The sequence below is a fragment of the Eutrigla gurnardus genome, assembly GCF_963514095.1.
Source record: "Eutrigla gurnardus genome assembly, chromosome: 13".
NCBI classification, from domain to species: domain Eukaryota; kingdom Metazoa; phylum Chordata; class Actinopteri; order Perciformes; family Triglidae; genus Eutrigla; species Eutrigla gurnardus.
In genome coordinates, this window is record NC_139936.1 from 14017598 (window position 1) to 14044958 (window position 27361).

Below are 27361 nucleotides of genomic sequence, written 5' to 3' on the forward strand. Positions count from 1 at the left end.
TTGAGCATCGTGGTTATGTGGCCAGCTGATTTGCGGTGGCACCATGTGACCCTTAGTGCTGATGTAAAAGCCCTCCTGTTGGAAATTTAGAATCATTTGAAAACTTCAATGAAAGCTTTGCTTGTATATTAGAGTCTTGTCTATATTTTTTATTTTTTTTTATTTACCTTTATTTTTCCAGGAATATTCTCATTGAGATTCAAAATCTCTTTTTCAAGAGAGTCCTGGCCAAGAAGGCAGCATACAAACATTTAAAGTTTCACATTAAAAACAACAAAAACACAAAATTTCACACTAAAAACAGACACAAACACAATAAAAAGTGACAAAGCATCAATCTAATTGGCAGTAAGTCAGTGTCCCGTTTGTGGTTAAATAGTCCTTGATCCTGCTTTTGTAATTGTTCAGGGTGATTAGGGATTCCAGTTTAAGGTGTTCCAGTAGCTTACACCATGATGACGGGGCAAAAGATTTAAAAGCACTTTCACCAAACGTAGTGCGAGTCCGAGGAACGTTATACATAATCAAACTGCTAGACCGAGTGATACGAGCACTGTTTGTTTTAGGAACCATTAGAGAACACAAATACGGAGGCAGATCGTGCAATATTGCCTTATAAAGAAACATATACCAGTGTTCCATCCTACGGGTGTATAAGGAAGACAGACCAACTTTCTCATACAATTTACAACGGTGTGTTCGGAAGCCAGAGTTTGAGACAAACCGTAATGCTGCATGGTACACAGAATCTAGCATTTTCAGAGATGATGAATTTGCATGCATATATAAAATATCACCATAGTCAATAACAGATAAAAGAACGGCTTGGCCAATTTTCTTCCTGGCACCAAAAGAAAAACAACATTTATTTCTATACAAGAAACCCAGTTTAATTCTTAGCTTTTTAGTAAGACACTCAATGTGGTGTTTGAAAGAGAGACTTTCTTCTAGAAAAAAGCCCAGGTATTTGTAGGTTGCGACTCGCTCTATATTATTGCTTAGTCTGGTTTTTTAAGCCCTCCATATCATGGCCATGGACATAACAGACATGGCCTCCTTATGGGCTTGCACTTCACATTTAACAGCAAGCTCAATGTTCTTATCAATCTTCTAATGTCCTTTTTCACTTGCATTCATAAGAATATAAAACTGCTTGTTGGGCTTTGTGAATCCTGTACTTACAGACATGTGTTGCATTCCTTGCACAGCCAATGAAGATAAAGAATTCATTGTTTAGTAGTTATTCCCTAATCCCCCGTAGAAATGTACAAATAAATAAAAAATCAAACATGACATGACTTATTTTAAATGTAATTTTTATTACATGATTAATTCCACCAATACATTTTTGATGTGTGGGCATCACACTGCAGGACACAGCGTGTGAAAGAGAAAGGTTTGCACATTCCACTGACTTAAATGATTTAATTTGTTCTACAGAACGAGGCAAACCAAACAAAAGGGAAAGTAAAGTCAAGTAAAAAGTCAATTTTCCTTGTTTTAAACCAAACTGTCAAAGTTGTGATTAAAAAGCCACTTTTGTTTGTAGCCACAGAAGAATTGCAGGGATGAACAATAACAAAATGTTGCTGTGTACGGTGAGTCAAGGGGGGCCTTGAAATGTTTGCTGGCGTTTGTTAGTTTGCCTCATCCTTTGAAGCCTCGTCAAAGTTTTCAACAAGATCTGAAAACAAATACAGAAGGTAAAGAGAGGTGAAGGACAGAAAACAGTGATGGATAAAAAGTAAGAAAATGTCTCAAGTAGCAAAAGATTCCACATACAAATTAAACTTAATTACTAAATATAAATATAACCAGAAAAATCAGTCCTCCACAAATTATGTCGGTGACAGAAGTGTGCTTTATATTCTTAAATACACTTATAAACTTATCAGATAGAATAAAATCACCTATGTTCAATGTAACAAACATCTAGGCCAGCCTGTTAGGGACTGTGAACAATGTAGCTTTTTTAGTGCTATAGAACATTAATCTTACAATGAATACATCTAAAAGGACACATGTAAACATGTAAATGTGCTTACCTGGAACCTCATCATCTTCCTCTTCAGCAGCAACCATGGGAGCTTTGTCTTCTCCAGCTATGAGGAAGAATGATATACTGTTACTGTTACCCGACACTACACAAAACTACTCATACATGCAAACAAACCAGTAAAGTGTGGTTTAGGGCTGCACCCAACGACTATGATTTCACCAAAATAATCTAATGACTCATTTATCAATCATTCTAAAGAATGTTTCTGCTTCATATAACAAATAATTTGCCCCAAATCAAAATTTGTCTGATAAATATTTATCTTAAAAAGAAACAAATGTAACAAGATAATTGACCCTAATGTCAGAAGACTGATCAGAAAAATACCAGACCTAACATTCAAAAGGATCGCTGCGATACAAAGATGAATTTATACACTGTATGTCAGAGCAACCCTTTCCCTGAACCGGAGAATCAGTATTTTCACGTAAGTACTTAACGTCAAACTTAAAATGTTTATGACATGGATTGATTTCATTACTGGAGTAATATGCAGTCAACATAATCAAATGTATTTTTGCATCAGTGGAGGGCAAGAGAAATCATTTTAACTATTTACAGGCTGCAAACCAGACTAATGCTGCTTAAAGCAATTTCCTTACTCATAGATGGCAACAGAAATACAAAACAGACAAATAACAAGGTTAGATGACGCATGGTGTAACCTACGTTACCATATCAGCAGCAGTGCAGAAATTGCTTTTAACACGGGGGCAATAAAGAAACATTTAGAAAATCAAGAGTCAACTACCAACAGAAACAAGTTCTGTGTTTTCATAATGTCATTTTTGGGTGGGGACTAAAAGTAAACAGGACATGGTGCTACTGCTGACGACTTGACAAAGTAAGCATCTAAAATACTTCTACACTTTTGAGGATTGTGGGCGAGGTTTTCTAGCTAAAGGGTGTTCTCCAGAATGCATGCTTTGACAGGGTGCAACCTATTCTTGAGACGCACCGATGCAAGTTGTGCAAATAGATGCAATTTTTCAACTGATGACATCGATGAATGGATATACCTATGGAGGTACCTGGTCTGGGCAGGGTCTCTGCTAATCTCCTGAGGCTGGTAAGACTGTCAGCTCCCAACTGGTTTAGGATTCCCGGGAGCATCTCTGTGAGCTGCTTGTTCTCAGCGTGCCCTGTGATCGTAAAGGTGTTGGCAGCCAAGGAGGCTTGAACCTTTGGATTATTGAAGTGGATCACTGTCCCCTGGTTTGTGAACATGTTCACCTAGAGTGAAACACAACAAAGGAAGTGTTAGAGAGGACTCTGTCCAAAAGCATTGATGTCATGAAGAAGACCTGTCGGCGTACTTATTGTTGGGCATTCAAGAAAGAATTTGCTGTACCTCCTCAATTCCAGAGATGTTGTTGACTCCCAGTTTCTTCAGAGAGAACTGCAGCTTCTTGTCATCTGCTGTTGCTGTTCTGTGCACCACCTTCTTCTTTCTGCGGGCTGACCCCTGCAGAGAACAACATGAGCTATTAAAAAAAATCAAGACATTTTCTTAAAAGTAATTTGTCTGCATGTATTCCAACTCACCTTGCCGCCTATGCGGACCTGCGCCTGCAGTTTGGCGAGCTTCTCCTGGTTCATTATCGACTCCTTCATCTGACACGGGGAACATTTTTTTAATATTTAATAACAACATTTAATATTTGGTCACACATTATTGTCATTAGCGGGAAAAAAAGACAGAGCTGTTTGACATATGAAAGCAACAATGATCATTCAACATTGTAATTACAATTTAGTGTCAAAACCAAAAACTCCCCCAAAGTTCCCCTTCTCGTTTTGCCTTTTTGGCACAGCAAGCGAACAAGTATGCACAGCTGCCAGAAGCAGCCCAATATAGCTGCACACTTTTTAGTCTCGACTCAAGTTCTGCATCAATCAGACAGAGGTGGACAAGTTGGACTCGTTTTCTAAACCGAAGGGACACCAGTTAGATACCAAACGTTGCAAGCTAACTTTTCACAGAGTGCCCTAGCTAGAAGATGTGCTGTGGGCTCATGCTTTGTGTTTTTTTTAAACCTGGGTTCTCAGGAATGATGACAACTGAACTGTCGACTTGTTAGCTAGCCAAGCTAAGCAGCTAGCTCAGGCCTCTTGAAACGGCTAGCATAAAATATAATGGACCTTTTCTCCACGGCGCGTAATGTGACTCGGTGAAGTGTTCTCTCTGTACACAGCTAAGTACATGCGGCCGGTACAACTTTAAAAGACTACAGAGATGTGAACTGACCTGGGAGTGTGTAAACACGCGGGCCACACAGTCGAGAGAAGCTCAGAGAAAAGGAGCGACGACAGGAAGTGACGTCCCCAGATCGATAACTTGCCGGATGTGAGTGCAATTTTGCAACAACAAAAAGAACAAACCCATGTGCTCATAATCAAACGTGGCTCTCAATTTCCAGAGTTTTTGAAGTCGCAGAAATCACGTCCAATAAATTACCTGCTTTCTAAAATCTACAGAAGCTAGTTTAAACAGTTTGTAAAGAAAATACGTTTTAAACAGCTACGTAATTAAGCTAATTAATGTAGCTTTATTCATGTAGGTTTTAATTGTTTATTTTAAATATTAGGTTCGCCGTCAGTGCCATTTAAAATATTCAAAAATAAAGATGTTTTATTTGTCTTTTAGTGGACAATAAAGTTATGACATACATAACGGAAGTCGTCACTTGCAATCATGGCGTCCTCCAGTGCAGCGAGAGGCAACGTGATAACTCTTTAAAATGAGCAACTTTGGGTTTATTTGGACAACCAACGTCGAAATCATCTAATTTCATCAAAACATACTAAAAAAGTAAGTTCGCACTTCCGGACGTTCTCGTTCAGGGGCAAGAATCACCAGAATCGATTTGGTAGAAAACGCGAGGCGGCTAACCCGCAGTGTGCTAGCTCAGCGCTGCCGTGCTGAACACGTTGACGCTGGTATTTTTTTTCTTAGAAGCTTCTCTTGTTTTGAAAGCAGCATCAATTGTTATTTTAACTGCTGGGTAATGATAATCTGTAGACCTTTTTAATTCAAGTAGACATTTAAACGCAACAATAAACCCCAGTTCGAGAATAAATCGACAGCGCGGTCGTTAGCTTAGCACTCACGAGTAGCAGCGTTTGGTGGTTTGTGATGCTGTTTGGTAAAAACTGAGCGTGAACGTTGTTGCCATTCAGTCTTGTAGAATTTGAAGCCCTCTTTTAGTCGATTGTTTTCTTGTGGACCAAGACGGTTGTGCCCAAGCCCTTCCATTGTATCAAATTATTTTTTTTCAATGAAGTGGCTGTTAGGGGGTAAAAAAATATAATTTTCCAGCTTCTCGAAGCTTTGTCATGTTTGCACTAAGTTAAATAGTCAACGCGGTGTTTCCTACCACCAGGTCAGTGGGGATTATGAGTCTAACTGGCCTAAGTGTTATGTTAATATATATGTTTTGTGTATATTTTACCAGACAGAGTATTTCTTGACCAGCACGAAAATGGCTTCATTTAAACCTACCAAAATCCAAGTCTATCCTAAGCTTGGAGAGAAAGTGACACAAGACACACTGTACTGGAAAAACTACAAGGTGAGTCTTTTCTACCGTATACAGTCTTAATTTAACTGTGATCAGAAAAGCACATCCTTGACACTGTTTCTAAATCTCACACACTCTTTGGTTCTCCTCTCACAGGCTCCAGTCCAGATAAAAGAATTTGGAGCAATCACAAACATAGACTTTTCCCCAGTGGCTCCGCATAACTTTGCAGTAACCGCATTTACAAGAGTATGTTGTCTTCTCATGAATTCAGCTTCAGTTGTCTTTTATTCAAATTAATCCAAAAAACAATTATGCAGTCCTCTGAACAATCAAGTATCAGGATGTCATTCTTACTCTGCTCTCTCTTCAGATCCACATTTACGGTCCGTTCTCCCAGGAGCCTGTCAAGTCTTTTACCCGGTTTAAGGACACTGCATACTGTGGGAGGTTCCGGTCAGATGGTCAACTGCTTGTGGCGGGATGTGAGGACTCTGTGGTCCGGCTGTTTGACGTCAGTGGCAAGGTGGCGCTCAGAATGTTCAAAGGGCACACCAAGTAGGTACCCCACATGTCACTGTGTGATAGTTTCTCAGCTGTCCTGGCCAGAAGAACAAGTGCCACAAAAAGGGTTAATTTGAACATTGGAATTGTTGAATGATGATATTTTGAGTGATCCATCGACTGAATTTCATGATGATCTCAAGAATTCTGACAACCTTTTTAAACTATCAGCCGTGTCCAGGTTGGCACAGGTTGTTGTAGAGGATAAAACATAAACAGTTGTATGGGCTGGGCCATGTTAAACCAAGAATACAGTCAAGAATTCTGGCAACCTTTTTAAACTATCTAAGAACTCCACACAATGGTGGGGTGTTGTTTTCACAAGATTCATTTGCATACTTATATATATATTTTTTTTTGACACAACATGAAAAAGCAAAGAAATATTATTTTCCAGAACAGGGTTAATTTTTTTAAGGTCTAGCCAAGATGGAAAACACATTACTTGACAAAGGCAGTGCAGACCAGAACCACTACTTACATTCTTACCGTTTCACAATAAAAGCCCTAGATATACACTTTACTAAGAGCATTTTGCTGAAGGGAAACTAAAATAAAATAGTCTACAGTAGAATTGACCTGAGACGGACTGCCAGAAACTGCTCTGGGTCAATAGGTAGTTGGTCCACTGCCCGCATCAATCTATTGAAAGCTTTTTGTGGGAAAAATGCTACAACTGACGCAAATTGCATTGTGGCTGCCATTAATACTTTAAATGAGAAACATTTTCAGCCAAGTATTTTGCATTTTCCTGTTTATTACTAATGCCCCCAGTTTGTAACAACCTTTTTTCTGGTCTGGTCATGGAAGTGAACTGATGTCAATTTTGTCTCACATTTTCTTTTTTTTATTTCTGTTCAGGGCTGTCCATGTCACAGACTTCACCTCAGACCGTTACCAGATCCTCACAGGGTCGGACGACTACACCTGTCGACTCTGGGATATCCCAAACGCCACTGAGCTCAACACCTACCAAGAACATACAGATTATATTCGCTGTGGCATCACAAGCAAACTTAACAGAGATCTCTTCATTACTGGTAAGGAGGCGGCACATTTTTCTTAATATTCTTATGAACACTTTGAGCGAGGACAGTAAAATTTACTTTAGCATCAATGTTTGAGTTGAGTAAAAAAATACACATGTCTAGTATATCGGCGATTTATAAATGATTATTATCACAGCATTTGTGTGCTCTTATTCTACCCAACCAGATGGTTGGCTTAATTTACCCAGTAGTCTTTGATCTTATTGGTGTAAACGTTGCAGGTTTCAGCAGGTGACAGATGAAGATAGGAGGATGACAGAGCTTGGTCTGTTTTTGTGCAACTTAACAATTTGTGTATTTTTCCTAGGATCATATGACCACACGCTGAAACTTTTTGATGCGAGAGCAGATAAGAGTGTGATGACCATGGACCACGGCCAGCCAGTGGAGAGTCTGCTTCTCTATCCTTCTGAGGGACTCCTCGTCTCCGCAGGTAGTCAGCTCTTGAAATCATTATGTTCTGTGCGGCATCCAGAAAAAGTGCCCAGATTGTCGTTGAGTGAAATGCTGTTAATAGTGTTTAATGATTTGAATTTAAGGGTCCCCCAGCATGATCGCATAGAAAGCATGTAACATATGTTGCTTGACCGCTCAACTCACAATTTGATTTGGTTCAGTCATAGTGTTGATGATGAATTTAACATAGTAATGTACAGTATGTTTATATACTGTCATTGTCAGGTTTTTTGTTGTTGTTCAAAGTGCTCTCCTGGCCTGAAGAAAGAGTGCCACAAAATAGGGTTAATTTGAACATTGGAAGTGTTGAATGATGATATTTTGAGTGATCCATCGACTGACTTTCATGATGATCTCAAGAATTCTGACAACCTTTTTAAACTATCAGCCCTGTTCAGGTTAGCACAGGTTGTTGTAGTGGACAAAACATAAAAATTGGATGGGCTGGGCCATGTTAAACCAAGAAGACGACAGCATTCAAGTCCATTGCATGCTTGGTTTTGACTTAAATCTGGACAAAGACGATTTGAAATTTCCTGCCGACATCCACTACCAACTCCTTGATCTTGGAGGTGTCCAGCAGGAGGCATATGGTATTGCTCCAGTCACTGAAGGCTTTCATTACGTCCTTGTAGTCCAGGGGTGTCCAACCCTGGTCCTGGAGAGCCCCTGTCCTGCATGTTTTAGGTTTCTCCCTACTCTAACACACCTGATTCGAACGATTTTAAAACCTGTGACAAGCTTCAGTTGCTTGATAACGAGCGCATCATTAGAATCAGGTGTGTAAGAGCAGGGAGAAACCTAAAACATGCAGGACAGGGGCTCTCCAGGACCAGGGTTGGACACCCCTGTTGTAGTCCGTGTCATCAGAGTATTTCAGAATGTGGCATGACTGAGTTATATCTGAAGTCGGCCGTGTGCAGAGTGAACGAAAACAGAATCGGGACCCTCCCCTGTGCTGCTCACGACCATATATTTACTCATGTTTATCCAGGCCATTACAAATCATCTTTCCCTCTCTTTAGGGGGACGTAATGTGAAAGTGTGGGATCTGCTAAAAGGAGGCCAACCTCTGGTGTCACTGAAGAACCATCACAAAACAGTCACCTGTTTGTGTCTCAGCAGCAATGGACAGAGATTGCTGTCAGCATCTCTGGACAGGTACGGGGACAGGTGTATTTACAGCATGCGTATCTGATGTAGGACTGACTGATTTTTTTTATATATATGAAACTGATCTAATGGAGAGCCTCTCTTTTGTCTTTCAGGCATGTGAAGGTCTACAACACCACCAACTATAAAGTGGTCCACAACTTTGACTACTCTGCCTCCATCCTCAGTCTGGCTCTGGCTGTAAGAACCTTCATTGTGTTATTTTAGTTTTTCACGATTGACGATGAAGTGAAGAAAGGTGCAGCGATTGCATCACCCAAGATTTAAAACACCTTATTTGTGTGATTGTGGCCTTCAAACTTGCAAAAAAACCTCTTAGTGTTGAAGATTTGTTGTATCTGAGGTGCACCATCAGAGGGAGCAGACAACAGAAATATGTAGACTTGCCATCATTTCTACAGCCTGTCCTCTTGGGGTTGGCGTGACGGTGTAGGGTTTCCAGAACTCAATGTGCAATCTAAGTGGTCGCACATTGTGTTCTGGAAATCCTACACCACAATGTGCAATCTAAGTGATCTGACGAGGCATTTTTTTTTATTATGCTGGGCTTTTGAATTTTCCTTTTCAAATAACAACATTATCACTTTTACATTTTTTTGTTAGTTGAATGCCCATACCAGTATCAGGCTGCAGAAGGTTATTGTATCTTCTGGAGTTTTTATGTATTAATAGAATTGTTGAATGATGATCTCTTGAGTGATCCATCGACTGAATTCTGATGATCTCAAGAATTCTGACAACAGTTTGAACTATTTTTACTCTTGAAAAGTCTCGTTTTATCCTGGAGAATAAAACTATGAATATGTCTTCCTCCTCAGCCGGACGATGAGTCTATTCTCGTAGGTATGACCAATAGTATCCTGAGTATCAAGCACAGGAAAAGCCCTGAAGAGTCGACGGAAATCTCTGGTCAACGGCGGCGACAACCGTCATATCGTGTTTTTGTGAAGGGGAAGAACTACGCCCCTAAACAGGTAGGTTGATCTCTGTTTAACATGCAGTAGCTGAGGTCAACCGTGTGATCTCTTGAGTGACTATTCCTCTAGATGTTAATACATTTCTTGGTTCTACATCTTTTTCCAGGACGACTATCTCGTCAGCAAGCCAGTGAAACAGCATTTGGCCAAATACGACAAGCAGCTCAAGAAATTTAATGTATCCAAGGCTTTGGATACGGCTCTGGAGGTATACATTCTATGTATTTATAACATTAGCAACAAGTTTAAATTGGTTGACTTTTTTTATTTTTTGTTTTCATTTTGCACCACAAAGCATGCTACTTTCCTGTTGCCGTGTTGCTAACCTGGAGATTTAAAGCGGAACAGTTCCCTCTTGTGCAAAACAAACTAAAAGGTGCAAGTATGATTTTACTTTTGCAGATAACAGTGTATTACATTTTATTTCTAGACATGGACAAGACTGAGAAAGCCAGAGATCACAGTTGCTGTTATAAAGGAGCTGGATCGAAGGGGAACATTGAAGAACGCCCTGGCAGGAAGGGATGAACCGGGGCTGTCTCGGTTGCTCAACTTTCTCATAGGGTAAGAAATGGAACTTCATTACTCGAGTAGACTTTACCAAGTGTTGAAATGTGTTATTGAATGCACAGAATGTGGTAGCTTTGCGCAATATCAATAGTTCAACTGTTTCTGTGTTTGTTCTCCAGGAACTTGGTTGACCACAGGTTTGCTCCAGTGCTCGTCACAGCGGCCGAAATGATCCTGGACATCTATCGGTCAGTAATCGGCCAGTCGGCCATCGTGGACCGACAGCTGCTGCGTCTGCAGGAGCTGCTGGAGAGAGAGATCAACTACCAGCAGGAGCTTGTGGAGGTGCTGGGCATGTTGGACACAATATTCGCCTCCTCCCTCCCCAGGAAGGAGGTGCCATGCCCTGGCATCGGCACGGCTAATGGCCTTGCTCAGGGAGAAGCGAGTACATCAAGACTCCAGCTTCAGGCCACCTGAGGCTTGCTTTAGACTGGGTTTGTGCCTTCACAACTCCAAAACCTCTTTTTGAAACATCGGACGCATATTTCCTGACATGATAGGTTTCATGTCACCAAGCAGAAATATTTTGTACAGGTTTTAAGAGACTCACTGGCCTATCATTTGGGTATTTTAACTCTGCTTAACTGAAAACACAATGGGCAACAAAGAGGCATTTACTCTTAAGAAGAATATCTGATGGTGTGAATGGAACCTGTGTGTGTGTGTGTGCTTGTGTTTGAATGATTTAACTGTTAATGTCTGCTTTGTGTATTTCATACCATTTGACATTGGAAGTGTTTTATAAGCAGATTTAAATAAATATTTGTAATATTGTAACCGATTTGATGTGTTGAAATGATTTGAGAAGTCTGCTCAGGTCGCTGGTGATGATACAGGCGTAGGTACCACAACCCCTTTGTGTCGTTGTTTTATCGCCCACCACTAGATGTCGCTGTAATCTCTGAGAAACTGTCAACTTTCACACATGAGGTGGAATTTGCATCGGAGGAGGAATTTGCATTGGAGCAGACGGAAGGCAGAGAGCATCAACACGGACGGAGGAGGATGCTGTTGTGTCAGAGGAGCCTGTCGCTCACTCTGGAAACAGCCGCGGCGCCGACTGAACGCCATTTCTATACTTGTAGCTTTTTTCTTTTTTTTATCACCGACACTTGATTTAACTTAGCTGTTAGCAAAAAATATGTTAGGCGCTGTTTTTTGCTGAATTTAAGCGGACTGTCGGATTCTTCTTCTGCCGGAGTTTGAGCTCCTATAAAGGTAGGTACGTCAGTAATGTTAACCCCCTTTGAACTAGCCGTTGACATTTTTTTTGTCAGTGTGTATTTCTTGTGACAGTTGCTAACTAGTTTGCTAACATGTCAACACTGCTCCAACGGCAAAATGTATCCCTGTCAAAGAACATTCTCCAGCTAAATAGGCCGACATTAAACTGAGTTAAATTCGTTTGAATCATTAAGGACGTATATTAGACTGGTGTGGCATTAAACGTCCTCAATGGCGCCAATAATATCCCAACTTTGACGAACCGTTGTGCTGTGTCACGAAGCTAGGACACTTGGAAGTCTTCTCGTCTTGGTTTGTTCGTGCCTTTGCCTTTGCTCACTGTAATTATGAATGCAAAAAAACAATGTGACTGCACATTTTTTATTTGTTTTTATCGGTAAACGGTTTGGACGTTGCTGTTGTGTCCAGTTTAAGAAGTGGCCGCTGATAAAGAACAGATCTGAACCCTGCAGCACTGAAAGGCAATCGATTAATTCCCTACTTTAGCTGCATGTCATCTTTACGCACACACAGCCTGCAAATCAGACTCTTATCTCTGCACACCAAAGCATCATCATTAAAACCATTATTCGCATACTTGAGATCAAAAGATGTTCCTGTCTTATTTGAGTTTGCTTGGCAGTGGTACAGATGAGGTATTATAATCTCTTAGGGATTAGATGAGCAGGCTGAATAATCGGAGTAAAGAGGAGTCACCTGGCTACACTTAAGTTTTTATGTCTCTCAAATATCTATTTAATGTCCACATGTTTTCCTGCAGATGGAGCTGAGCAGGAGGAAAGTGCCTCTGTATGTGAGTATGCGCTCCAGTTTGCTGTCAAGTTTGAGAGCAGCTTCTCCAATTAATCTCAAGAAGTTGGTTATCCCTCCGGAAAATCTCTGCAAATTAATTTTTTAATGCACCGAGAGATCAGCAGCCTCATTTAACAAACCATCATGTTCAGTGAAAGTACATCAAATTGTATCTGAAAGGATGTGACTGTTTTCTGTCCACGCACCGCCACAGCATGTCATTAATTCAAGTTCACTTTATTTTTTAATGAGATTTTGCATAAGGGTCAATGAGGGCGCCAAGACGACAGGAGACTGATGTTTTGGACTTTGATCATAAAGGGACTTTAATGGTCTTTGAATGAAACATTTCTATTTTTTTCTGTCGGATTATTTGAGCACTGAATCACAGTTTCAGAGCAAAACAAGTCACCGTATCCATCAGCACAGCAGTGACAATAGCAGCCTGGCGTTTGTGTGTACAACTAGCAAATCAGTAACTCTGTGATTCATTCGTCGTGATGTTTTCTTTTTGTGTTTTACTTACTTAAAGTTGGAAAGGAACTTGTATTGGTTCATCAGTTTGATTTGTGATGTCTCTGGTTGGGTTAAACCTTTGAATGGATGTTGTCAGTGAAGTTAAGCTGTAGTCAAACAGGGCAGGACCGTGGTCAAATGTTCTTTTATTGATTTCAGTTTGGAATAACAACGTCCTCAAACATTAATGAGTGCTAATGCTTCTCTGAAGATCAAAGGGGGGGTATTGCTCACACTGTATTCCATCAATTGAACCTTCTCAAATTTGACATGCATGTAATGCTGTTTTCCTTTTACTTAAGGTTACTTAAAGGTTAGCAAACTGTTAATGTGGGCGTCCATGTTATGAAACACCTCGTTCTCGGATGCTGTGCTTGCTTTCTACGGAGGCTCACAAATAATTGAATGAACGCCTTTATGCAACAACTCAAATTTAAAAGCAGAGGGTAGTGAAACCGTTGACTAGAAGTGAACACAGTCACGCCTCCCATTGCTTTGTGGACTTCGGCTTTCGAAGCCTCGAGTTCGACATATTTTTTGGCTGTGGACACGTGACAAGTAACTTTTACAACCTGAAAACACACGAAAACAGCCGTGGTAGTGAACTGTGAATCACAAAGTAGCCATACCCCAAAGCATACCCTGCATAAAAATAAAAAAAACATGTGGTATGGTATCCAAACTCAGGTACTGAGCTCATATAAATGCTTTAAATGCCCAGCTCCAGATAAATAAGTGACTCGTAAGTGAGGATATAGATTCTAGATCAACTGTCACCTAACATACAGTTACACCTGACCTCCGCAACGTTTTTAAAGGCTACTAATCAGCCTACATATCAATGTGACTCTTCTGCCCTATTTGACTTTATCTTGCCTCAGATCAGGAGTCTGAAGTGTTCCGGCCTGTTGGGATCAAGCAGGTCTTTCCAGTAGACACCAAGACATTCCTTTTTTTATTGAGGGTGAATGTTTTATTGTACCCTCAAGAGGCATGCTGTCAGGGGATTTGGTGTACTTTACAAAATGTTGAACACTGCATCAGAATAGAGTCTTCATCCAAAATAAGCCAGTATTTTTAGGAATACAAATACGTGTTGCTCTCTAGCATCTTCCTTCTTCATTTTTCCCTCCCTCACTTTCATTTGTCTCTCAGGGTCAGGCGAAGGTGTTTGCATTGGTGAATGGTTTAGACTCTGTGCCTGAGGATGCAGAGGTCTACGTTGTTTTGGAAGGATCCACGTTGGTCCATGTCACCAGGGCTCAGAGTGATGTCATGCTCTGCTTTATAGTGCCCGGTACGTTCATGTGTTGCATATTCTATTTCTTGTTTGTTTTCCAATCCTTGTCCATGATATACTTAGGAAAAGTACCCCCCCCCCCCCCCCCCCCCCCCCACACACACACACACACACACACACACACACACACACACTTATGCATACACAGTCGTGATTTGAGATCTGGAAAGGCACAGAGTCTTATCAGCTTCCTCCCAGGAGGGAAACAGCTCCATAAACAATACGTCAACATTAGTGAGCCTCTGTGTAGGTTGACACAGACAGCAGGCAGTCCTGCAGGCTTAAGTGACTCTACAACAGCTGAACTCTAAAAAGCAGGTTTCCTTCATCAAAAAAAGCATTAAAAATTAACATTTTAGAACATTTTCAACCACACTCATTTTTTTTAAGACACTTAGGCTCCGGGCTCGAATATACAGTATATACGGCTCTTGAAAAGCTGTAGTTTTCAGAGGACTTGCTTTGTATTTTGCATGATATCCACAAACGGTATATAGTATAAACACTATATACCGATATAGATTTCTCAGCATCTAAGTGGCCTTAAATTTCAGCTCATTTTATTACAATAATTTAAAATATGTTTGATATAAGGCAATCAATTGTTTGCTATGTTTTTGTTGCATTAGAAGGCAGCCAAAGCCTTAGGAAAGCAATCGGAGAGAAAGAACATGTGCTTAATGCTGTCAATTACAGCTCTTTTACACATAAGGAGACGTACGTACATCTGCCCCAAATAAAGTCAGGCTTTTGCTGTGTTGTGTGCATCTTTAGGACATAACCTGGCCGAGGTGGTTTCTGTCCAGGCCTACCTGTGCTCTGAAAACACACCCCTAACCTGGGTGGGCGGGGCTTCGCTGGAGTATGTCCAAGATGATGCTCAGGTAAGGAAGATATTATGATTTTATATATTGCATGTAAGTTTGTGCCTCCCTGAAGTAAAAAATGTGTAAAGTTTATTTTACACAGATTGCTCATGGTGTGTAATATTCAGTTGAAGAACAATGTGTGAATCACTCACCTCAAGGGATACAATTCTCCAAACATGGTTTTGCATTGAAAACAAGAGAAAAAGAATAACCTCAGTTTCATAGCAGTTCTTTTGTTGTTTTTTGGGGAGAGGTTTGCATTGCACACCAGTTATCTCAGATTTATTTTATTCATGACTGCTTTATTCTCAGGACCTGGCAGAGCACCTGGTTATCCACGGACATTGCCTGAGCTCCGCGGATCACAAGGAGCTGAGCAGCCTCTTCAGCCTGGGTCAGGAGAGCTCTCGCTGGGCTATGGATCGTCGTGTCGCCCTGGCCATGGCCAACCTGGATATCCCCCGAAGCTGGAATGTACTGGGGAGTTACAGTGGAGACGGTGAGAAGAGGGTTATTCTTTCATACTGAACAGGCTTTCATGTGTTGATCAAAAGCATGTTTGTTTTTTTATTATATGACATTGTGAACATCTTGAGGAAGGTTGAGGACGTTTTTAATTGGTTAAAAGGCATAATTTATTTATTTTATCATTTCCATGTTCTGTAAGTTCAACGATTCTTGAGGGAGGTTAGTGAGGTTTTGAGTCAGTGCCATTCAAGGAAAGTGAACTCTTCAACTCCCCCTACCCCCCCTTCCCTTCTTCTCCACCATCATTCCAATTCCAATTTCCATCCTTGCTGGGCTGAAATCGGAAGTGAACATGGTCACGTGTGCTCCTGTTGAATTCATCAAAGCTAATTAAGCAGCATGTAATGTGGTTAATAGAGCCTTTCCTTCTGGAAGTAGCCCTAGGCAGAGCTCAATAAATCTGAGTGAGTGAGTGTGTGTGTGTGTGTGTGTGTTTACTAGATGCCACCATCTGTTTCTATGATGTGTTTGTGTAGGGCCACCTACATAAATAACAAACTGGATTTAGCATTAACATAGTTAAGGCAGTCTGTTTCATTGCAGCGTCTCCTTGTAAATGTCTGCAGTTAATTTGATAACACTGCTTATGACATCACTGCTGATGCCGTATGCAACTGAATTATCAAACCCTCAATTTCCTTTGGTGTCTACCGTTGTTTATAGTACATTATGTATTTTTAAATAATTGGAAAAACGTAACAAAAGCTCAATCTACAAACCTTAATCGAAGCTTGGAACCATTCATTTCAAAAAGGCTTAAACACTGATGCAGAATATCCTTAAATTGAAAATACATTTTTTAATCCATCCTAAATAAATCATAACATGAAAAATAAAACTGTAAGTGTAATACCACTGTCAGCTAATCACCAGACTGAATATTCTGCCTACCCTCACTATTAACTATAGTTAACTATAAACCCAAAGTAAATGTATTCAAGCTCACATTTCCTCATCAAACTCTTTGGAGCTTTTACTGGGGCAGGGTTGGCTTCCACATCTCTTTTCATTAAAATAATACAATCAATTTTGTGTCACTGCATTCGAGCGAATGTTAACTAGCTTACAGTGGCAAAACATATTTCTCTATACCTGATGATGCGTCTTGTGCACCCCCCCCCCCCCCCCCCCCCCCATTTAAATTTAAAACAAAATAAATCTATTTTAAAAGTAAATTAAAGTATCTTGCACCAATAGATTGCCCTTTAGTGTGTGGATGAAAAGGGTTTTTTTTTTATCTCCTGTCATCCTCCTCATGTTTGTGAACGCTCTCTGCTGCCCACCATAATACAAAGGCAGCCTTTAAATAAGTAAAACAAAACTGCTTTTAGATTAGGTTGTATTTAATAGCTCACATGTCAAATTGCATATATTTTTTTAAATACTGCACAATAAATATCAATTGCATGATGACAGTTTCAAAAAAAATCATTCAGATGTATCCAAAACACAATTCAACTGGATCAGCGGACAGAAGCAGTTGTTACAGTTGACACACTTTGACAGACAGACATGACGAGCTATTTGATATACTGTCAAATCATAGAATACATATTTTAAGCTTCACTGAATTGGTTTGAACTACAGAGCTTGTATTTTTACAGCATTGTAAGCTTCTTCTATTATTCAGCGTGAGGTGCATTGATGAGGATCTAACAACTGAAATGTGTTGACTTTCTGTCTTTTTCCCCCATATAATAATATAAATATGTGAAACCTAAATAAATATTCAGAGTTTAAAATACATCAAGATTATGGTAAATTGAGGTTTCATGTAAAATGCAATTGTACATTTACATGCTTATCCGTAGCTGCTTTGATGTAGGTCAATTACCTGGATGCAGATCTTTTGGATTGAGTGTCGGACTCAGAAAAAAGAAGCTGTCGCCACTTTGTTGAAAAGCTTTTATTACCTTAAAGTGGGTCAGTGGAGCAGAGAGACCCAGAGCAGTGCAAGGGAATAAATCAATCATTGACATTTAGGTTAATTATCACAAGGAGGTGCTATCAAGACGACATTCTTGATGTGTTAGTTTCCTCCTATTTATCTCACATTTCATCACTGGTTTATTTGTTCTAGTTCTACTATTAATCTCACCTCCGTCTTCCATTCAGCAGATGTCTTAGATGTCTTTGTACCCTTTTATCCCGGCGGTTTTATTGTTAATGCTATTGTATTTCTCCGCTCATTTTCCAGAGCACACTCTCAGGGAGTCTCCCCTCCACCTGGCCGTGCGATGGGGTCTGTATCGGCTGGCAGAGCTGCTGCTTTGTCAGCCAGGTGGTTTGATCGCTGTGAATCTGCCAAATGAAGAGGGAGTCACACCTCTGCAACTGGCAAGGAAGGCAGGCAACGCCGAGCTCCTGGAGCTGCTCACACAGTAAGAATCAACGTGGAGGGTCACTGGAAAATTAATCACTGTTCTCTTTTAGCTATTACACCATCCATCCAAAATAAATATTCATTCATTTATTTATTTTTATTTTTTTTTAATGTCATAGGATATATTTTTTGTGGTTAAACTAACCCACTTGTTGTGCTGCAGCCCACCCAACCCTCTAGCCACGCCTCCAGCAGGTCTGTCCCAGGTGTGGGCAGACCGGTCCCGCTTGCTGAGGTTCTGTCATGATACAGAGAACCTGACTCTGACTGTCCGACAAAACCTGAGATGGAGCTCAGAGGAGAGCCGGCACGCTGACATCCTGCTTCTCAGAGACCGGCTCCGAGATGAGGACTTCCTCAGAGAGGTGAGATTGAGATATTAGTGTTGACGGATGCTGGTGAAAATGCTGCAGGCAAACACAGGATTAAAACAGACCACTGTCAATTTTGATCCTGATATGCAAATAACCCTGCAGTTTATATAGTTAAAATGAATGAGTGGAGCACTTTTCACATCATAAACAATTCTGCAACTAATGTACCTGAAAGTCCCATTAAAATAAAGCCAGTTAGAAATGGTGAAATTTGACATATAAAGTGAACATGGAGTCAAAATCAGCACATCCCTAGTCTATATGTTTGAGCTTAAAGCATCTTCTAACCCAAACATCACCTGTTCTCCCACAGATCAAAGCTCTAAGGAGGGATCGTGTAGAGACCATCTTAGGGAAGGAAGAACTGGTGGATGATCCCACAGAGAACGGTATCATACCATTTCTAATCTGTCTGCTCTGTTAGTAAGATTGGATGGTTTAATTTAACCAGGCGTCTCAAATCTGTGTTCCTCTTTTATGTTGCCACCGTATGCCATTTTTGCTCTCGTGGCTTGAGGCTAGATATTGTATACGTTGACTGCCCTGCTGTGGAATTTTGAGGTATTGCAAGTCTAAAATCATGAAGGACTCAGGACTCCCTTGGAAAATATATTATTAATATTAATGGGACTGCCCTGTAAAAAACGATTACATAAAAAGTAAAAATATATATATTTCAAAACTCGTAAGGAAGCAATTCATTCAATAATAATACAATAAAATGTAGATCAAGTTTATCAATTTACAGTTTCTCACTCTGTTTTTCAATTCTGAGACACATTTTCATCAGTTTTCTTCTTTTTTGTTACTCCCACCCTTTAGGCCACTTTCCTTAAATGATGAATGGCAAATTTGTCTGGACACAGACTGGTGGTGAAAATCAATCAGTAGAACTTTATAAACAGACTTTAAAAACAGATGAAGATATTTTACATGTGTATAGCATGTTTCACATGCTATACACATGTTTCACATGCTATACATCATGGTTGTATGCCTCCACCAACTAATCCATTTGCAGCTAACATCCCTGTCTGTCCAAAATGTAATTATTTCATAATTTTATCTTACTAGATATTTGTGTATAATAGCATATGAACTTCAGTCACAGCCACAAATGTTTTGTGAGGTCAAAGCTTCAGAGCCAGCTGGCATCACTGTGTTCGACTTGAGTGAATGTATTTTACAGTAACACACTGACACAGAAATAGCATTGTCAAATTGTCTTTTTTCTATACTTAACATCTTCTCCTTTCTCAGCCTTTTATTGCTTGATTCTCCTGCTCTTGTGTATTTTTGTCTCTGACCTTCTCTCCCAATCTGTATATCCTTAATGGTTCGCTGCCACTTCCCTCTCCTACATTGCTATGCCTTTATATTTTAATATGACCTCAGGCTTCGAATCAAACCACCCAGACACTAATTCCTGTGCGTCACTGTTTTGTTTCTGGTAAGCAACCATGTACCGTGTCCTTTGATCTGGGATACACGTGGTAGTTAAGTCAGAGGAAGGAGATCAAGGCCACATGGTAAAGATGTCCCCAGGTTATTTAAAAATATGGAATAAAGAATAACTTCACACAATATATTCATCATTAAAAACTGACAAACATCTGTGCTTACCTGAGCTTGTATTGAAGATTTAATAGCTGTGTCTGAGTATGCCGTTATTTTTTCTTTCAGCACTGTATTCTGATATCAATGGAGCCACAGTAGGAGAAAATGTGAGTATTTGATACAAGCACAGTAATTCATTTTGCATACATAAAGAGCCATGTACTAAAATAAGACCAGAATATACTATATATTGCTCGTACTCTAAATCTTATGTCTATTTAAACATATTTGTCCGATAAGACGAGTCAAAATGTGAACACAAGCTATCTGTCCTTCCAAAACACTCCATGCTAATTGTGTTCCTTTTTCTATATTTACAACAATATCTGTTGCTTAAGAAAGAATCCTGGCTATCTAGTTTCACATTTTAAAACTCTCAAAGCTCCGTTCAATCCCCACGGACATCTGCATCAGCCAGTAGTACTGACTTCCCCTCAATGCTCCACATTGTTTCACTCTTATTGTTAAGGTGTTGGAGTTGGCACCTTGCACACGCCGCTGAATAGCTGACTTTGTGAGCAGTCAAGTGTGTATTTCATGTTTTAGAGGTGTGGCATGTGCACATGATTCTGGTCATCCAATAGGACCTGTTTTATGTGATGCAGATGGCTACCTAATTGATCTCACTCTGTTACACACCTAGGCACTCACCAAACACTTGTGTTTTTGTACTTAGGTGGACTCTAGTTTTTGCGGTGTGCTTGTAGCCTGATGAGAAAGTCTCACTGTGGGAATGTGTGTGCGGTTTGGTGAGAAGTTCTCTGTTTCTTCAGGACTACGAGGAGCCACTGATGTTTTGCCTGAATGAAGGGGACGAGGAAGACAATCCATCACGGTTGGACTCTGGTAAAGATTTTATTTTTTCCCAGTCTCTTTAAACTTCCCCTCAGAGCAAGGTTCCTTTTCCAGAAGCTCATTTTTAGATATGGTTTTCAATTTGGAGCTTGCGGTGACTCGGCTGTAGATCATGTGTGGTGCAGACTGAAACTGGTCACTGTTGTTTTAGGTGGCATTATATTCACAGGAAGTTATCCAAGTAGCTTCTAATGGTTAAGTGAATCCAACTGCAGGAAACATTTCCTTTCCCGAACAGAACTTGGAACTCAACTTCTATTCTCGACTATGGCTGTCTACCATCTCGCACACTACGGTATACGATCACATTTCAGCCCCCTGGCTCTCTTGCCCCCCTCCCTCCCTCCCTCCCTCTCTCTGGAGGTTTTGGAGTCATGTCACTCTGTATTTACAGTGACTGTGGCACTGAGAAGGTATCTTGGTAATGCAATGTGTAGAGAACAATCCTGCCAGAAGTGACAGGGGGGCACAGAAACGGATCTATGTGACTGAGGGTGGCTTCACTCTGATCTGATCACTTCTGCACGGGAAGGGAAGGATTTGAGAGTGGGAACATCCAGCGGGTTAATAATTGGCTTGTATTGCTGCGGAGCAGACTGATGCCTCAGTGTAAGAATGCTGTGGTTACAAGCTGAGGCTTCGGGCTTTATAACACTTGGCACTGGTCATCTGCAATCTGAACTTCCTGTGACTGGTGTTGTTTTCCATGCTATATGGTTTAGCCATTTTGTATTCTGTGTGCCTTTGTGGATTTGTGTGTGTGTGTGTGTGTGTGTGTGTGTGTGTGTGTGTGTGTGTGTGTGTGTGGCTGGTTGAGGATTTTCACATTTTCTGGTCTTTGAGGTCCGCTTTCCTTGGATGTCGATTGGTCCCTTCAAACGCTTCTTGTGGTTCAGACGAATAACGCTGGTCACTTGAATCCTTTTTCCCCTCCATGCCGTGTTGAAAAATGACTCAGGTTTTATACATGTAATTCTTCCGGGATTACAATGCTCATTTGACTGTTGAGGAATTTCAATTCCTCATTAGACATTCCTAAACTGTCTGGCATAAAGAGTGACTGGCAGGTTTTTATTTATTTATTTTTTTTAAACAAAGAAGTGAAGCAAATAGTGAGATTCCAGTCTGTTTTTATCATTGAGCTAATGCGTCATCAAATAGACAGACGGAGCTTCTGTAGCCAGAGCTTCAGCAAGGGATGAGGAATTTTGAGCGTAGCTGTCATGTTCCCCCTGTCTTCTTTATGTCAGCTCTTTCCTCTGTGCAATTCAAATGACTGCATTGGCATGGCTGTAATTAAATAGAGTATTGCCACAGCAGGTTGCACAAGCGTTACAATGTAAGTGTAATGTTTACAAAACCTTCAAGAGTAAAAGGCAAGTTACTCTCTCTTGTCTTCCATCCTTCCACCTCCCCCCCACCCCCACCCCTGCCCTCCTAATGCCCCCAAAATTCAAACACCCCACCCAAAACCCACACACAAATATACAAACACACACACACACAGACACACACACACACACACACACACACACACACACACACACACACACACACACACAGACAGACTCATGCACCCCCAGAACTCATCCTCCCAGGTCAGCATTTTAATGTGAGTTTAGTGAACAAACAGCAAATGCCACTTCAACCTGAGTAGCTGTTGCTTTCCTTAGCTGAAGAAAGGAAGGAAAGCAAGGAGGTCAATGTGTGTGTGTTCTCAGTGTTTGCATGCACTTGTGTGTTTGAGAGGGAGAATGCAGTGGGGAAGAGTGCTCTGAAGGGGGCAAGGGGTATGGGGAAGTAAAAAAAAAAAAGGTGGGGGGTGTTTGTGGCTGAATGGGGTTTGCTCAATGCAGTTTTCCAGCAGCTTGTTGAGATCCCTGGAGAGTCGTGTGTGTGTGTGTGTGTGTGTGTGTGTGTGTGTGTGTGTGTGTGTGTGTGTGTGTGTGTGTGTGTGTGTGTGTGTGTGTGTGTGTGTGTGTGTGTGTGTGTGTGTGTGTGTGTGTGTGTGTGTGTGTGTGTGTGTGTGTGTGTGTGTGTGTGTGTGTGTGTGTGAGAGAGAGAAAGTAAGAGAAAGGGATTTATGATATGGATAGTTTGGCAGGATGACAACAGACGATGAGTTCAACGCCAGGAACGCTAACAAGAGTCTCCGACCCCGGCTGAGGGATCTAATTGGAGAACGGAAAAAAGGATTAAACCTCACACAGACCCCACAAAGGCAGCATTAATGTTCACTTGTACAGTGCCAACACCCCTCCCCATGCACACACACACAAACTACGTTCTATAGTCTTAGTGTAGCTCTTCCCCCTCTGCATACATGCTGCCTACAAAACCCTTCTCATCCTCCCTTTCTCTCTTTTTTTTTATCACATTCCTTCACTTATATGCATTTATAAAACTTTTCACAGTGCCATTGTCTTATTTGTCTCTTAAACCGTCTTCATCATCCCTTTCTGTCACTTTTACCACCTCTACTTTTACTTTCACCCTTGCTGCTGTATATAGAGCACTGTACTCCTGCAAGTTGGCAAGGGGAGAAAAAGGAGGGGGGGAAATGGCATGTAAGAAGTAAAACAGCAGCGGCTCTCACTGCTGTCTCCATGGTGAGGCTGCTGACCTGGCACACTGATCCCCCCACCGTGCACCCACCCCCCGCACCCCCCAGCTTGGCTTTGACATGCTAAAATATAAAGAAAGAGACGGGGAGAATGGAGTGGTCGAGAAGGACTTTCTTCAGACGTGGCATATTTGGGGTGCATGGCGTGTACCTTGGAGAGTGTGCAGCTCTGCAGCCTGATTTAGCTCTGAGGCAATCATGAACTCACAGGGTTAATGATTTCTCCACTGTCTGAGACTTACCTCCGCTAAGCTGTCTGCCCCCATGTTTGTCTTCCCTGTAGATTCTGAAGTCACTCCTATGTTTGACTTTGTCTCTTTCTGTTTCTCTCCCTCCTTCAGTCACTCTTTCCGGCAGTCAATACACTCCTCCCCCTGCTCCTGTCAGCGTGTGTTGATCTCACTCCCTCTCCCCCTGTGCTGTGCGTGGTAGATGGGTGACTGAGGGGAACAGAGAAAGACTTAAGAGACCCAAAGCTTGGCACAGATTTGAGAAGAGCACTCGGAAAGATGGGGGAAAATTGCTAGTTCACGAGAAAACGGAAGAAAAGGAGCAGAGGGAGAAGACAGAGTTCGGTCTCAGTTGTCGAGGGGGAAAGGGAGGATTTTAGGGGGAGGGGTGGCTGGGGGAGACAGAGGGGAACATGCTGGCTCATTCCTGAAGTGTCAGAGTTACTACAGCGGGACTCTGGAAAAGTAGAGTGAGCGCTGCAGTGCATCCGCAGTCTGTTCAGACACTGTGAAATGGATGTAAACTGAGGTCCTGTTCATTTATTTATCAAACAGCTTGAGCTGTTTGGATGAAGATTTTCTTGAAGATAGCAAATCATGGATTCTGACTCGGACTCTCCTTTCAATTACTCCTGGCCCTCTTTTCCTAAGATGAGGATGCGCAAGAAGACGGGCAAAAAAGGTAACACTGAGTGCTGCTGTTAATTTACTGATGTGGAATTCTTAATCTTTTAATTTGGGGACACTAACAGTTATTTATTGTTTTTTTGTGTTGCGCTTTAAATCGACAGGGTTACTTTTAATTTCACAGATAGTCGAATATTGCTGAAATACAAGACTGAACAAAGTGTACTGATATGTATCTCACAGCAGGGCTTGAAAGACATTAGATGCACGCGATTTCACGTCAGAAAGAAAGTGCCTCACTTGTGTACACACTGACTGTTGGGATTCCGTTTTTTTCAGTTGCATCCCTTCTCCTAAAGCTACGTCAGGTTACAGATGGCGAATGGAATACTTTACCACACACTGCTGGCTCTCCTGGCACTGTTCACTGTGCATCAATATGGTTAAAATTAGACTGTTCCCATTACGCAGTCTTATTCACGGGCCTCATCTGCAGCACAGGGTCAATCAGAGTGAGATTACTGCATGTTTACTTGTGATGTAACCTGATATCTGACAGTATGTTGGGGAATGTGAGATGTCCACTCAAAGCTGATTGAGTGGTTTGGGGCTTTCGACATCCTCCGTCACACTGTTGTGTGCATGAATGAACCCCGCTGAGGAGTTGTGACCTCATGTGGCTGCTTGGCTCCATAGTGCAAAAGGAAGGCCCAATACTTAATATGTGCCTTCACATACCTATGCTTAGGCACCTGCAGTTGATAATGACAATCAGTGTTGTGCATTGGAGCCGAGGTTTTATTGTTTGCCAAAGTTTATTATTAGTTTCTGAACCAAAACATATTTTAACATTAATCCCAGTGCTTAAACTTGGCTTGCGTGTTTGTTGCCTCATCATTAGTCATGGGAGAGCTGAAATGAATTCTTAAAATAGTGCAAAATGAAACCAGAATGGTTCAATATGTCAATGCTTGTGTGCAAGTGACTGCTGGGAAGAGAGAGAGGGAGAGACAGACAGAGTAAGATCGAGTTACTGCCATTTCTGTGTTATGGCTCAACTCCAGTGGACTTTTCCTCATCTTTCACATTAAACCTCTCAAGATTATCCATGGTATTGCTTTTTAATTGTGATTGACATCGGCACATTTTTATACATCGGCTGTCTGTGCTTATCCGCCAAAGAGTGGAAATAGCAGCACTATATATGTACTTGTTGTAAACCGGCCATATACTTGCCAAGCAGAATAGTAAAACTGCTCTGGTGGAACAATGCACCTGCAGAGTGAAATGTGATTTCAGGTGTGCAGGGCCACAAGTTTATTTCTTCACTCTGAAGGACTGATCGCTGTTCGCTCTGCGTTTACCTCTTGCTGGATCTCTCTGGCAGGGCGACGCACTGAAATCTAAACACGATGGGGAGCACACGATGTGATGCTTGGACTCGGAGGTTTGACCGCAGGTGTCATAACTCAGAGTGGATTTGTGGATTTTGGTAGACAATTGTTTTAATGGTTTAAATGGCCCTCCATCTAATAAATAGCTCTCTCTCCCATCGTATAAGGTAATAACACTCTTTGTTTTGATTTCTTTGGACTTTGCTTGTTATTTTACTCTGCTTCTAATTTCTCCCAGCTCTCTCCGAAGTGACAGTTGTTTAGTGTGCTGCTTAAAAGGCGACTTACATCATAAAAGAAGGGACGGCATGGATAAATAACCCCTTTATACCCATAATAAACAAAGCTAAGTGTTTATGCAATTAAAAATTAAGATTCTCTGTATATCGTGAGCATTTTTGTTTTGCCACTTCACGCACACCAGCAGCCTCCAAAGAGTGTGAACCTTGAGAAAGACCCCTTGTGACAGCCCCTGCCTCCCCCCTCTTCATCCTGCCTTCCTCAATCTCTCCCTCCCAGGGGTGTGCATGGGTTGAAGGGTCACTCTCTGTGTTTAACTGCCCTGGTCTGGAAACCTGGCACTGACTGCTGTCTTTGTCTGTGTCCCTGTAAAGCTCAAGCTCTCTTTTCTCTCTGCCGCTGCTCCAGGCGCTGCTACTGTATAGGGTTGAGCCTCGCTCAGGGACATGCTTTGAATATCACATCACTCCGAGTGTACCTTCTGTGAGCAATATCCTATATGGAAATGGCCACACACACTACTCTGCATTCCTTAAAACAGCAAACCTGCAGACATCAACCTAGGTCTCAGCGATAAAGCTTCTCCTGCAGGAAGATTGATTTTGTGCAGCTCTAGCTGGATAGAAATATGGACCCCCTAGTCCTCTGTTATTCTCCCAGTTAACTTATGTTAAACACAGATCGTAGCACCTGACAGTAATGTTCACTGAGGCGATGTTTATGGGTCAGAGGTGTGTGAATGATCGGGCCTGTGGCAGCCAGCTGTGGCTTTGGATCTGGCCCAGAACCTTAACTATTAGGCCTGTCTGTCAAGTTTCTTTAGTGGGCTTATATGAAACAGTGTCTTCTTTCAAACAGCAGTTTGACCCACATCTAGAATGTGACCCCATCCGTGGATTTGATGTTGGAGTAAAACTAATCCTACTGTACACACTAGTAGGGCTAATGTGATTTTGTTTAGGTAGCTTATTGCATATCTGGACACAGGGTTCATATGCAGTGTAATTATTTATTGTGGCCATTTTTTTAACAACAGAATAAGAGGTCGTAGTAGCTTACATTCTATGTTTACATTTGTTGTGGGATGGAACAGGACTCATCTGGTGTCCTCATCAATGTCTGCCTTACTCCCTGTTGCCTCTAAGATTTATTGGACTCACTGCCTCCAGGAAGCACAGCCAGTTGTTGGTCTGATTTACTCGGGGCTTCTAAATCAGGGCAGCTCTGCTCCTACGTTTGCAGCAGTGGCAGCTTGGAAACTATGGATTTGTCTCGGTTTAATATCTGCTTGATGAGTTTAGTCGGAAACAGCGGTGCCAAAGACATGTTTTTTCAACACTGGCATTGTTTCAGGCATGGCATGGCAGGCGTACGGTGAGACTGTCATTCAGGACAT

At 41.4% G+C, this 27361-nt stretch overlaps 3 protein-coding genes across 4 annotated transcripts in view; 2 read left to right on the top strand and 1 right to left on the bottom strand.

The window, feature by feature from the left end:
- Positions 1-1299: 1299 nt before the first annotated feature.
- LOC311022927 (transcription factor BTF3-like) lies at positions 1300-4386 on the bottom strand. Its single transcript, XM_084024552.1, has 6 exons — positions 4308-4386; positions 3605-3673; positions 3411-3524; positions 3091-3292; positions 2046-2102; positions 1300-1684 (listed from the first exon to the last, which is right to left on the bottom strand). The coding sequence occupies exons 2-6, from the start codon at positions 3671-3673 to the stop codon at positions 1638-1640; spliced, it is 489 nt and encodes a 162-aa protein (XP_083880678.1). The 5' UTR covers positions 4308-4386; the 3' UTR covers positions 1300-1637.
- Positions 4387-4754: 368 nt separating this feature from the next.
- utp15 (UTP15 small subunit processome component) lies at positions 4755-11127 on the top strand. The gene is made up of 12 exons (XM_084025188.1): positions 4755-4871; positions 5515-5631; positions 5737-5829; positions 5954-6138; positions 7006-7184; positions 7501-7626; positions 8675-8810; positions 8918-9002; positions 9641-9796; positions 9906-10007; positions 10230-10363; positions 10489-11127. Exons 2-12 carry the CDS (start codon positions 5542-5544, stop codon positions 10787-10789), a joined length of 1587 nt encoding a protein of 528 aa, XP_083881314.1. The 5' UTR covers positions 4755-4871; positions 5515-5541; the 3' UTR covers positions 10790-11127.
- A 232-nt stretch (positions 11128-11359) lies between these two features.
- The window catches only part of LOC311023781 (rho guanine nucleotide exchange factor 28-like), a 34962-nt gene continuing 18960 nt past the window's right edge, over positions 11360-27361 (top strand). The window contains exons 1-10 of one of the 2 annotated variants that reach the window (XM_084025829.1): positions 11360-11590; positions 12378-12410; positions 14081-14222; positions 15000-15109; positions 15407-15593; positions 17820-18003; positions 18169-18370; positions 18693-18768; positions 20063-20103; positions 20770-20842. In XM_084025829.1, the coding sequence (XP_083881955.1) occupies positions 12378-12410; positions 14081-14222; positions 15000-15109; positions 15407-15593; positions 17820-18003; positions 18169-18370; positions 18693-18768; positions 20063-20103; positions 20770-20842 (1048 nt within the window). In that variant the 5' untranslated portion in view covers positions 11360-11590. Of the gene's footprint in view, positions 11591-12377; positions 12411-14080; positions 14223-14999; positions 15110-15406; positions 15594-17819; positions 18004-18168; positions 18371-18692; positions 18769-20062; positions 20104-20769; positions 20843-24141; positions 24387-27361 lie in introns of those variants that run through there. The other variant, XM_084025830.1, reaches the window with a different exon arrangement.